The sequence below is a fragment of the Mobula birostris genome, chromosome 12 (genome assembly GCF_030028105.1).
Source record: "Mobula birostris isolate sMobBir1 chromosome 12, sMobBir1.hap1, whole genome shotgun sequence".
NCBI classification, from domain to species: Eukaryota; Metazoa; Chordata; class Chondrichthyes; order Myliobatiformes; family Myliobatidae; genus Mobula; species Mobula birostris.
The window spans coordinates 111,641,524-111,655,616 of NC_092381.1; the positions used below are offsets into that span (position 1 = coordinate 111,641,524).

Genomic DNA, 14,093 nt, shown 5'->3' on the forward strand with positions numbered 1-14,093 from the left:
GGTCAGACAGTGTCGATGGTCAGAGTAACACACACAAAATGCTGGAGGAACTCAGCGGGTCAGACAGTGTCGATGGTCAGAGTAACACACACAAAATGCTGGAGGAACTCAGCGGGTCAGACAGTGTCGATGGTCAGAGTAACACACACAAAATACTGGAGGAACTCAGCGGGTCAGACAGTGTCGATGGTCAGAGTAACACACACAAAATGCTGGAGGAACTCAGCAGGTCAGACAGTGTCGATGGTCAGAGTAACACACACAAAATGCTGGAGGAACTCAGCAGGTCAGACTGTCGATGGTCAGAGTAACACACACAAAATGCTGGAGAAACTCAGCAGGTCAGACAGTGTCGATGGTCAGAGTAACACACACAAAATGCTGAAAGAACTCAGCGGGTCAGACAGTGTCGATGGTCAGAGTAACACACACAAAATGCTGGAGGAACTCAGCAGATCATACAGTGTCGATGGTCAGAGTAACACACACAAAATGCTGGAGGAACTCAGCGGGTCAGACAGTGTCGATGGTCAGAGTAACACACACAAAATGCTGGAGGAACTCAGCGGGTCAGACAGTGTCGATGGTCAGAGTAACACACACAAAATGCTGGAGGAACTCAGCGGGTCAGACAGTGTCGATGGTCAGAGTAACACACACAAAATGCTGGAGGAACTCAGCGGGTCAGACTGTCGATGGTCAGAGTAACACACACAAAATGCTGGAGAAACTCAGCAGGTCAGACAGTGTCGATGGTCAGAGTAACACACACAAAATGCTGGAGGAACTCAGCGGGTCAGACAGTGTCGATGGTCAAAGTAACACACACAAAATGCTGGAGGATCTCAGCGGGTCAGACAGTGTCGATGGTCAGAGTAACACACACAAAATGCTGGAGGAACTCAGCAGGTCAGACAGTGTCGATGGTCAAAGTAACACACGCAAAATGTTGGAGGAACTCAGCAGACCAGGCTGCATCTATGGAAAATGTACAGTTGACGTTTTGGGCTGAGACCCTTCTGAAGGGTTTTCAATAGACGCTGCCTGGCCTGCTGAGTTCCTGCAGCATTTTGTGGGTGTTGCTCAGATTTACAGCATCTGTAGATTTTCTCGTTAGTGAATGCAGCAGTTATCTGTCACGGAGAAAGCTCTCCCCACCATTGAGCACATCCACATGAAATGCTGTCGCAGGAAAGCTGCATCCGTCATCAGAGACCCACACTATCAGTATGAAGAACAGTTATGTTACCCCTCAACCATCTAGAACCAAAGGCAATAACTTCTCTCAATTTCAGTTGCCCCAACACTGAATTGTTCCCACAACCAAAGGACTCACTTTTAAAGACTTTTCAGCTCATGTTCTTGATATTTATCACTTGTTTACTTACTGTTAATGTTTTGTTGTTTTGTATTTACTGTGAATTCCCACAAGAAAAGGGCACCATGGTAGCATAATGCTATTAGAGCACCAGCGACCTTGTTTGAATCCCACTGCTGACTGTAAGGAGTTTGTACGTACTCCTCATGACTGTGTGGATTTCCTCCAAGCGCTCTGCTTTCCTCCCACATTCCAAAGACATGGGTTTGTAGGTTAATTGGTCACATTGGTGTAATTTGGCAGCGTGGTCTTTTCGGGACAGTAGGGCTGTATCGCTAAATTGGATTTTAAAAGTTAAAATGAATCTCACCTTTGTGGTATGGTTACATATATGTACTTGTGATAATAAATTTTCTTCGATGAGGCATGAAAGGAAAAGAGTGGGCATATAATAGAGCAAAAATTGTTGGGAAGTTAGAGGATTGGGAAACTTTTAAAAACCAACAGAAGGTAACTAAAAAGCAATAAAGGGAGAAAAGATGAAATATGAAGGCATGCAAGCCAGTAATATAAAAGAGGACACCAAAAGCTTCTTCAGATACATAACGAGTAAAAGAGGCAAGAGTGGATGTCGGACAACTGGAAAATGACTCAGGAGAGGTAGTAATGGGTGGGTGAACTTACTTAAATATTTTGCGTCAGTCTTCACTGTTGAAGGCACTATAGCCGTATGCCAGAAATTTAAGAGTGTCAGAAGCTAGAAGGAAGTGTAGTTGCTATTCCTAGGGAGAAGGTGCTTGAGCGGCTGAAAGGCCTGAAAGTAGATAAGTCACCTGGACCAGTTGCACTACACCTCAGAGTTCTGAAAGAGGTAGCTGAAGAGATTATAAAGGCATTTGTAATGATCTTTCAAGAATCACTAGCTACTCAAATGGTTCCGAAAGACAGGAAAATTGCAAATGTAATTCCACTTTTTAAAAAGGGAGGGAAGCAGAAGACAGGAAATTATAGGCCAGTTAGCCTGATTTCAATGGTTGGGAAGATGTTTGAGTTGACTGTTAAGGATGGGGTTTCAAGATACTGGGAAGCACATGATAAAATAGGCCAAAGTCAGCATAGTTTCCTTAAGGGAAATTTTGCCTGACATACAGTTGAAGTCAGAAGTTTACATACACCTTAGCCAAATACATTTAAACTCAGTTTTTCACAATTCCTGACTTTTAATCCGAGAAAACATTCCCTGTCTTAGGTCAGTTAGGATCACTACTTTATTTTAAGAATGTGAAATGTCAGAATAATAGTAGAGAGAATGATTTATTTCAGCTTTTATTTCCTTCATCACTTTCCTAGTGGTTCAGAAGCCTCCTTGCTCGCACATGCTTTTTCAGTTCTGCCCACAAATTTTCTATCGGATTGTCAGGACTTTGTGATGGCCACTCCAATACCTTGACTTTGTTGTTCTTAAGCAATTTTGCCACAACTTTGGAAGTGTGCTTGGGGTCATTGTCCATTTAGAAGACCCATTTGTGACTGAGCTTTAACTTCCTGGCTGATGTCTTGAGATGTTGCTTCAGAATATCCACAGAATTTTCCTTCCTCATGATGCCATCTATTTTGTGAAGTGCACCAGTCCCTCCTGCAGCAAAGCACCCCCACAACATGATGCTGCCAACCCCATGCTTCAATGTTGGGATGGTGTTCTTCGGCTTGCAAGCCTCACCCTTTTCCCTCCAAACATAACAATGGTCATGATGGCCAAACAGTTCAATTTTTGTTTCATCAGACCAGAGGACATTTCTCCAAAAAGTAAGATCTTTGCCCCCATGTGCACTTTCAAACTGTAGTCTGGCTTTTTTGTGGTGGTTTTGGAGCAGTGGCGTCTTCCTTGCTGAGCAGCCTTTCAGGTTATGTCGATATAGGACTCGTTTTACTGAGGATATAGATACTTGTCTACCTGCTTCCTCCAGTATCTTCACAAGGTCCTTTGCTGTTGTTCTGGGATTGATCTGCACTTTTTACGCCAAAGTACGTTCATCTCTAGGAGACAGAATGCGTCTCCTTCCTGAGCGGTATGACGGCTGCGTGGTCCCATGGTGTTTATACTTGCGTACTGCTGTTTGTACAGATGAACGTGGTACCTTCAGGCATTTGGAAATTGCTCCCAAGGATGAACTAGACTTGACATCATTTTCTGACCTCAATCTGATAGAAAAATATGTGGGCAGAACTGAAAAAGCGTGTGCGAGCAAGGAGGCCTACAAACCTGACTCAGTTACACCAGTTCTGTCTGGAGGAATGGAACTAAATTCCAGCAACTTACTGTGAGAGCTCGTGGAAGGCTACCCAAAGTGTTTGAACCAAGTTAAACAATTTAACTCAATCCAATTCTTAGAAAATCTGATTTCTTAGAGCTTAGAAAAATAGAGGGCTATGCGCTGGGGAAATCCAGGCAGACTCTAGAGTAGGTTACATGGTCGGCACAACATTGTGGGCCAAAGGCAAAAGTTTAGGGGTAACATGAGGGGGAACTTCTTTACTCAGAGAGTGGTAGCTGTGTGGAACGAGCTTCCAGCAGAAGTGGTTGAGGCAGGTTGGATGTTGTCATTTAAAGTTAAATTGGATAGCTCTATGGACAGGAAAGGAATGGAGGGTTGTAGGCTGAGTGCAGGTTGGTGGGACTAGGTGAGAGTAAGAGTTCGGCACGGACTAGAAGGGCCGAGATGGCCTGTTTCCGTGCTGTAATTGTTATATGGTTATGGTTAATGTGCTGTAAATTTCTGTGTTCTATGTTCTCATAGAGCCAAAGAGCACTTGGTCTGTACTAGAGTGCTCTGAGGATTGCCATCTTGTCATGCTGGAGTAGCTTGTGAGTTCCTGAGATTCCCAGAGCAATGCCATATGGAGCAGGATTTCCCAAACTTTTTATGCCATGGACCCATACCATTGACCGAGGGGTTTGTGGACCCCAGGGTGGGACCCCCGATCTAGAGCTTAGCCACCTGGAACTTCACCCCTGGTCAGGTCACCCAAGGTGGTAAGGTCAAGGACGAGGTTCTAAAGAGCGATCAATCTAAGCACGGCCTCAGCTGTGGAGCTGGCAGAAGATGGTGACACATCACAACGGCTGCGGCAGATTAGAGTCCCCAGTCGTCTTGCATTCTATACCACTGCACCCTGACCCCGATCTGTCAAGGACCGAGTGGTGGCTGCCCGTGCATCAGCCTCCCCATGTTAAACAAAGTCACACACAGGCATTCTCCATTAAGGGAATTCACCCTAACATCACAGTTAAGTTGATCCTGGATGGGCCCCTACAGCCAATACACAGCATTTTAGGAGAACATCATACTCAGCTTGAGTGATGACACCACTCGGCGCTGTATTGCTGTATGACTTACTTACTGCCTATTACACCGCTGGAGTTTAGGGCAGCAATGAAGGTCCTCCATCTCTGGTGGTGTTCAGGGCTTCCTTCATCATGTCAGTAGCTTCCTCTTGGTTTCCACTCCTGTCAGTCATGCAAGTCCCGGGTAGAGACTCAGGAATACCGTCACACTCAGATGTTAGGATTCTTCATTGCTGTTTTCATAACAATTAGCTTTTGACCGTTCAGCGTTGTTAACCCTGAGCTGAACCCCCCCCCCCCCCGGAACCTGGAGGACCAGTGGACCACTCTTAGTCTGGCCTCTACCTTTTGACCTGTTTGGCATGGGTGACCCTACCAAGAGCCAAAGCATAAAGTCCTGACTCCAGACAACATTGCTCTCTGGGGTCATTGAAACACGCAAGCCTCCAAACCCTACAGCAAAGTTGTGATCCTCTTGGAGAGTTCTATGACTCTGATTCTAGTCTTGCTGCTTTGCTTCACTCACATAGAAAATGCAATTACTTGCTCAATAGGAATTATTGATCACTGAGCCTTTAAGCATTGCAACTACACCCAGGAGAGTTTTAATTTAAATGAAATTGTCAAAGGGTTCAAAAGCCCAATGAGTAAGTTAATTGGCCAGTCTAAATTGCCCTTGATGTGTAAAGGACAGGTGGAATCTGTCATTGATATGACTGAGGAAAATGTTGAAGGAAAATTAGTGGGAGAATAGGGCTGACGCTTACTCAATGGGACGAATGGCCTTCTTCAAAGCAGTAAGTAGATGTGGCCTCTTTGGCTTTAGTAGCAGGCTTGTGTTTATTTCATTTTATGAAATAGGTCCATTCCTATGAATATTTTTCAAATTCTAATGGCATCTTCAAAGCTCAAAGTACATTTATTATCAAAGTGTATATAAATGGTAGAACCTTGAGATTTGTCTGCTTACAGGCAGTCACAGAACAAAAAGCCCAAAAGAATACAATTAAAAAAAGATGTGCAGAGAGGGAAAACACACACATTGTGGTAGGTGACACGGTAGCTTAGTGATTAGCCCAACGCTTTACAGTACAGGTGACTGGGGTTCAATTCCACCGCAGCCTGTAGGGAGTTTGTACGTTCTCCCCATGACTGCATGGGTTTCCCATGTTCCAAAGATGTACCAGTTGGTAGGTTCATTGTAAATTGTCCAGTGATTAGGCTGGTATTAAAGTGGGGGATTGCTGGGCAGCACGGCTCGAAGGGCCAGAGGGCCTATTCCACGCTGTAGCTCGATAAATAAATTTCAGTGCAAACAATAAAAGCAAGCAACACATTCGGAATGAAAGTGAGTCCATAGACAGGAAGCCCGGAGCAGCCAGTGCAGGCCCAAAGCCTCACCCTCAGTTCATCACAGAAATCGGGACAAATCGTCGTGGAGCTCACAGCCCGGAGCAATCTCTCAGCCCCAACTTCTTACGTCAAGTACTCAATTCTAGGAATTCTGGCCACTGTAGGATTTGTCCAACACTGAAGCACAGTGCAGAGATTTTCCTTCAACCAAGCCTCAAAATTCAAGGTTGTTTACTGTCATTTCCAGTACACAAGTGTAAAGGAGAACAAAATAATTGTTACTCCAGATCCGATGCAGCACAAAAAAAACACAATAAGATAAAGAACACAATAATAAAAAACACAATAAATATATATACGAAAGACAGCTCATATACTGTACATTGATTGATTGTATGTCCATAAAATGATGCTAGGCACAGGAGTGCCTGTACATAAGATGATAAAGCAGTTGTAGTGGAGGTTGTCCCAAACCCCTCAGGGAGGAGGCTACATAGCATCCATGCCAGGACCACCAGACTCCGAAACAGTTACTTTCAAAGGTTCAAAGGTTCATTTATTTTCAAAGTATGTATCCATATAGAACTCTGAGATTTGTCTTCTCCAGATAGCCACGAAACAAAAGAAGAACATGAAAATTGTTCAGAGAGAAACATCAAATCAACCCCCACACAAAAAAGAACAGCATCCCAATCTTCAACACCCAAACCCTTCGTCCCCCACCCAAAACATAACAAGAACATCAATGCCAAACCCCCCCGCACAGCAAAACAGAAAGAAATGAGCTCAAAACACAGAATATTTAAACCATAAGTCTGAGAAAGTCCATTGTCCATAAATGCAATAGTCCAATCTGTAACTCAGAATCATGGTTAGATTTTCGTTTGTCAACAAAGAGAGACACCACATGAGCACGGAGACCTACCCACATGCCACAGCAAGCCACACAGCAGAGGGCCTCTCGCAGACTCCTTTCCCAAGCAGAAAGGCTGATCAACACCTCCACCACGAAATCAATTAGCTCATACCATTGTAGTATGCCTTCCTTATACTGATGTCAGAAAGGAAATATAATTTATTATTTGGGCAAGGTCAGACTGTCCCCTGCGTGAAGGTGTGAGTGGTTTCTGTACCGTGACAGAAGAGGGGGAAAAATCGGCATCAAATTACTTGTAAACCTTTCCCATTGTATGCAGCTGATAGTTTCATTAGGAGCTGTTGGTGCTGGAATCACAGATCTAAGTTGTTTATCCAACGAAGCTGTGAGTTTGATTAATGCCACTGATGTGAGTGATGGTGGTGGTGTTGGTCGATGACAGGAAACCTGTGTGGGAGAGTTTTTAAAGAGGGGAAGCCATTACACTGGGGCAGTTCGGTTCTCTCGACCTCAGAAGTCCGTCCAGTGGCGTGAACAAGCATCATAAACTGGGTCTTCCTTGACTGCTGTGGATCAGATTCAGGTTTACTAGCACCAGCGTGTGACACGAAATTTGTTAAATTTGCAGCAGCAGTTCAATGCCATACATAATCTACCAGAGACAGAAAACAAAATAAATAAATAAAACATAATAATAAATAAACAAGTAAATCAATTACGTGTATTGAATAGATTTTTTAAAATGTGCAAAAAACAGAAATACTGTATATTAAAAAAAAGTGAGGTAGTGTCCAAAGCTAGGAATCAGATGGCAGAGGGGAAGAAGCTGTTCCTGACACCTTCTGTGCTTGGTCATGCCCCTCACAGGAGATTGGGGCTGAGAGGGAAATGGATAAGTCATGATGAAAGGATGCAGACTCCATGTGCCAAATGGCATAATTTTGCTCCTATATTTTATGGTCTTAAATGCCTCTGCAATGCTTACCTCCACTACCATCCCTGGCAGTGCATTCAGGTACCCACCACTTTCAGTCTAGTGCTTCTCTTGACAAAACATCGCAAAATCACAAGTTATGCAGCATGGTAATAGGCCCTTCGGTCCATCTCATCCATACTGACCAATTTCCCTTTCCTACTACCTTGAGATTCATTTTTTGCAGGCATTCACAGTGGAACAAAGAAATACAATAGAATCAATAAAGAACTACACACAAAGCCTTACAAACAACTAGTGTACAAAAGAAAACAAACTGTGCAAATACAAAAAGTAATGATGATGATAATAATAATAATAATAATCATAATAATAACAAGTAAGTAAATGAATAATACTGAGAACATGAGTTGTAGAGTCCCTGGAGTGAGTCCATAGATTGTGGAATCAGTTCAGTGCTGAGGTGACTGAAATTATCCATGTGAGTTCAGGAGCCTGATGGTTGTGGGGTGAACCTGGTGGTGTGGGACCTGTATTTGGCCCCCATCCCAAAAAGATGCAGAATTGTGAACTAGCCCAGTTTCACGTTGTTCTTTCCCCCACAGTTACACAGTGATGCAAAATTATGGAGTCACAGAAACGTACAGCATAGAAACAGGCCCTTTGGCCTATCTACTCCATGAAAAAACATTTAAACTGCCTACTTCCATTGACTACTCAGGGACCAAAACCCTCCATACCCCTAACATCAATATCCAAACTTCTCTTAAATATTGAAATCAAGTGTGCATGCACCACTTGTGCTGGCAGCTCGTTCCACACTCTCATGACCCTCTGAGTGAAGAAGTTTCTCCTCTTGTTCCCTTAAATTTTTTACCTTTCATCCTTAACCCATGACTTCTTGTTTTGGTCCCACCCAACCTCAGTGGAAAAAGCCTGCTTGCATTTACCCTATCTATACCCCTCATAATTTTGTATACCTCTATCAAATCCCCTTTCAATCTTCTACGTTTCAAGGAATGAAGTCTTAATTTATTCAACCTTTTCTGTTATGGAAGGTTTCCTTTTTTGGGAACTTAAAATGAAAACAACAAAAATCGAAAGGAGTGAGAGAACATCCTTGTAGAGGAAAATAGAGTTTATATCAGGGGTTCCCAATCTTTTGTCTGCCATGGAGCAATACCATTAGGCAAGGGGTCCATGAACCCCAGGTTGGGAACCCCTGGTTTACACTGAGATCTGATGAAAGGCTGTTGATATGAAATGTTGACTATTTCTGTCTCTACTGATGGTGCCTGAGCCGCTGAGTGAGTAGGTTTGCCATTCTGAAATTGTCCTCTGTGGTCAGGGATTTACTTCTTCTCCCACTGTGTTTTCCCAGAGCACTGGAATTACTTTGGAGTGGATGAAAAGCTGGGCCCAGTGGCCATAAGCATCAAGCGGGAGAAATTGGAAGACAGCAAAGAACATGGATCTCAGTACATCTACCGAATCATCTTCAGGACCAGTGAGGTGTGGAATGATGGTTTTCATGAAGTTACTTTGTATGGTTTACGGTTTTCATGAAGTTACGTTGTATGGTTTAATTTGAGAAAGTACCACATCATTTGTGTTGTGAATTTTCTGCAGGAATTCTGGATATTCCTTATATAATAACTTGTGAAAGAGACCGGGTGCTCCGGTTTCCTCACACAGTCCAAAGACGTAATTCGGCTTGGGTTAAAATGGTGGGTTGCTGTCCTGTAATTCGGCTTGGGTTAAAATGGTGGGTTGCTGGTGGCGTGGCTTGAAGAGACAGTAGGGCCTGTTCCATGCTGTGTTTCTAAATAAACAAATAAATCTTGAAAGAGACAGTGGTGCCCTAGTAGCCAAGGAGTGAATGCTTAGGTGTTAGATTGGAAAGTTTACCAAAGTAGGCACTGCAAACACACTGCAAAGTGATTCAATGGTTAAATGGCACCTTAAATCAGAATCAGGTTTAATATCACCAGCATATGTCGTGAAATTTGTTAACTTTATGTCAACAGTACAATGAAATAAATGATAAGCAAATATAGAGGAAAAAAATGGAGTTATGTTAAGTACTTATACAGTGGCATGCAAAAGTTTGGGCACCCCGGTCAAAATTTCTGTTACTGTGAATAGTTAAGTGAATAGAAGATAAACTGATCTCCAAAAGTCATAAAGTTAAAGATGAAACGTTCTTTTCAACATTTTAAGCAAGATTAGTGTATTATTTTTGTTTTGTACAATTTTAGGGTGAAAAAAAGGAAAGGAGCACCATGCAAAAGTTTGGGCTCCCCAAGAGATTTGAGCTCTCAGATAACTTTTACCAAGGTCTCAGACCTTAATTAGCTTGTTCGGGCTATGGCTTGTTCACAGTCATCGTTAGGAAAGGCAAAATGATGCAAATTTCAAAGCTTTATAAATACTCTGACTCCTCAAACCTTGTTCCAACAATCAGCAGCCATGGGCTCCTCTAAGCAGCTGCCTAGCACTCTGAAAATTAAAATAAAAGATGCCCACAAAGCAGGAGAAGGCTATAAGAAGATAGCAAAGCATTTTCAGGTAGCCGTTTCCTCAGTTCATAATATAATTAAGAAATGGCAGTTAACAGGAATGGTGGAGGTCAAGTTGGGGTCTGGAAGACCAAGAAATCTTTCTGAGAGAACTGCTCGTAGGATTGCTAGAAAGGCAAATCAAGACCCCCGTTTGACTGCAAAAGACCTTCAGGAAGATTTAGCAGACTCTGGAGTGGTGGTGTGCTGTTCTACTGTGTAGCGACATCTGCACAAATATGACCTTCATGGAAGAGTCATCAGAAGAATACCTTTCCTGCGTCCTCACCACAAAATTCAGCATCAGAAGTTTGCAAAGGAACATCTAAACAAGCCTGATGCATTTTGGAAACAAGTCCTGTGGACCGATGAAGTTAAAATAGAACTTTTTGGCCACAATGAACAAAGGTATGGTTGGAGAAAAAAGGGTGCAGAATTTCATGAAAAGAACACCTCTCCAACTGTTAAGCACGGGGGTGGATCGATCATGCTTTGGGCTTGTGTTGCAGCTAGTGGCACAGGGAACATTTCACTGATAGAGGAAAGAATGAATTCAATTAAATACCACCAAATTCTGGAAGCAAACATCACACCATCTGTAAAAAAGCTGTAGATGAAAAGAAGATGGCTTCTACAACAGGATAATGATCTTAAACACAGCTCAAAATCCACAATGGACTACCTCAAGAGGTGCAAGCTGAAGGTTTTGCCATGGCCCTCACAGTCCCCCGACCTAAACATTATTGAAAATCTGTGGATAGACCTCAAAAGAGTAATGCATGCAAGATGGCCCAACAATCTCACAGAACTAAAAGCCTTTTGCAAGGAAGAATGGGCGAAAATCCCCCAAACAAGAATTGAAAGACTCTTAGCTGGCTACGGAAAGCATTTACAAGCCGTGATACTTGCCAAAGGGGGTGTTACTAAGTACTGCTATGCAGGGTGCCCAAACTTTTGCTTCAGGCCCTTTTCCTTTTTTGTTATTTTGAAACTGTAAAAGATGGAAATAAAAAGTAATCTTGCTTAAAGTATTAGAGAAATGTGTCATCTTTAACTTTATGCGTTTTGGAAATCAGGTCATCTTTTACTCGCTTAGCTATTCACAGTAACAGAAATTTTGACCGGGGTACCCAAACTTTTACATGCCACTGTATGTCTATTAAATAGTTAAGTCAAAATAAGTAGAAAAAGAACAGAAATATAAAATTAGTTGGGTAGCATTCATGATTTCAATGTCCATTTAAAAATCGGATGGCAGGAGGGAAGAAGCTGTTCCTGAATCGCTGAGTGTGTGCCTTCAGGCTTCTGTACCTCCTACCTGATTGTAACAATGAGAGGTAGGCATATCCTGGGTGATGGGAGTCCTTATTGACGGATACCTCTATCACTCCTTGAAGATGTCCTGGATACTACGGAGGCTAGTACCCATGATGGAGTAGACAAATTTTACAAGTTTCTGCAACTTACTTCGATCTTGTGCAGTACCCACAACCCCCTCCCCTCCAACCCCCACCACCATACCAGACAGTGATGCAGCCAGTCAGAATGTTCTCCACAGTATCTTTGTAGAAGTTTTCAAGTGTTTTAGTTGGCAAAACTAATCTCCTCAAATGGTGAATTAACTATAGCCATTGTCTAGCCTTGTTTATGTCGGGTCCAGGTTAGGTCTTTCAATATCTTAACACCCAGGAACTTGAAATTGCTCACTCTTTCCACTTCTGATCCCTCTACGAGGATTGGTTTGTGTTCCCTCGTCTTACCCTTTCTGAAGCCTGTAGTGTACTGATCTATTTCTTTTAGCACAATGACTCCCCTTAGCACTAATTATTGACTGATAACTTATGCATCCACATTGATTTATTGCTGCATCTGCAAAGTGTATGGATACATTAATTTCACCTCCAAGTGCGTGCCTTTATTTATTTGATACTGTATGTAGTTGTACAGACAAAACAAATTGGTGGTGAGTACTAACCTGAATGCCAGCGAATATCACCAACTGCACCGACAGTTACGAGATGACAGACCTCAGAGGAAGGGAGAGATACAGCGAGAGGAAAGAGTGAACCAGTACAGAGAAGGCAGTCACGGATGCTAGCACAAGGATGCGTGAGTGACAGTGCAGGGCACACAGTGAGAGACGCACAATTAGCTAAGTTAAAGTGAAAATAACATGACGTTGGCCTGAGTCGGGGAAGTTGACGAATTTGATAGTGCTAATGAAAACTGGGAATTGTATATCAAGAGGGTTGATCTGTATTGTAATGCTAACAATGTGGATGAAGATAATAAAATCCCCACACTTCTTAGCTTAATGTGTCCTAAAATGTACAGTCTCTAATGCAACTTAGTAATTCCTGAAAAGCCAGCAAGCAAGATGTTTGACAAGATTGTTGAGAAGTTACAAGATCACTTGAGCCCAAGTCCACTAGTAATAGCAGAGAGATTTAGATTTCACAAAAGGAATCAGTCAAAGGATGAAAGCATTCCTGAATACATTGCAGAACTGCGCAAACTTTCCCAGTATTGTGACTTTGGAGATGGACTTTCTGATGCATTAAGGGACAGGCTTGTATGTGGCATGATAGCCAAAGCACTCAAAAGAGGCTGCTGGTAGAAAGAGACCTAACCTTAGAACAGGCATTGACTATTGCAATATCAGTGGAGACAGCATCAACAAAGGATGTGTTAAAGCTACAGAGAAAGAGTTTAGAATGTTAAGTGCACAAAATGTCCCTGAATGGTACAAAAAGCCAGAAATGTTATTGATGTGGTAAATCCTCTCATGAAGCAAATGACTGTTGGTTCAAAGAAAAAGTTTGCAGATGGTGTCTAAACTGCACACCAGAGTGTTAGAACGTCTGCATGAAGGTGAAGATGAAGAGTCTCGCCTGGAGCTATGTGTGGTGGCCGGGAATAGATAAACAGATTGAAGACTTGATCGAAAGCTGTCTGGGATGCCACAAACCTCAAGGTGTCCATTAAAGCTATGGACAAGGAGGACACTTCCCTTCAGCACAAGGTGGACAACTTCCTTTTTGTGTATCGGAACTCTGTTCATTCAACGACAAATCAAACACTTGCAATGTTGTTCATGAACAGGAATCTGAGATCTCCTGAAACCAGATCTCTGGAGAGAAGTGCAGAATAAACAGTTCATCTCGTTACCAAGTAAATCAGCAAGGAGCTGTGATGCTGGACTGGAAGTCCTAGCGTGTGATTACTGAGAAGACAAGTGGATGCCTGGTAGGAAGGCTACAAGAACTGGACCATTGACGTACACAGAGGATGTTGGAGATCAGACATGGAGACGTTATGTGGACCAGATACTAGATGCTCAGCTGAAGAACACATCTGAGTCGACCGCATCCAACAAGACAGACACATTACAGTCACCGCACTTAACTCTCGGTGACGATCATGTCACTAACAACAATGTGACACCTGCAATAGAGAAAGTTGTCCTTGGCAAGACACCTGCCAAACCTGATGCCACTCCACAAGTCCAAAGGCATTATCCCGAAAGAAACAGAGCACCATCCAAAAGACCGGACCTTTAGTATAGAGAAGCTAGTTTATTGTGAAAGCATGTTTATTTGAATATAGTCTGTTAAGGGGAAATTGAATGTTTTGCTACATATACAGTTTTATGTTACATTAATCTGAGGAGGGAGAAAGTGTAATGTATGGATCTATTTCTTTAACAC

At 42.7% G+C, this 14,093-nt stretch overlaps 1 protein-coding gene across 10 annotated transcripts in view; it reads left to right on the forward strand.

The window, feature by feature from the left end:
• Window positions 1-14,093, forward strand: part of sipa1l3 (signal-induced proliferation-associated 1 like 3) — a 406,609-nt gene that overhangs the window by 217,842 nt on the left and 174,674 nt on the right. For all 10 annotated transcript variants that reach the window (XM_072274491.1, XM_072274490.1, XM_072274495.1 and 7 more), the window contains one exon: window positions 9,210-9,340. In XM_072274491.1, coding sequence (XP_072130592.1) covers window positions 9,210-9,340 — 131 coding nt within the window. The remainder of the gene's footprint in view (window positions 1-9,209; window positions 9,341-14,093) is intronic.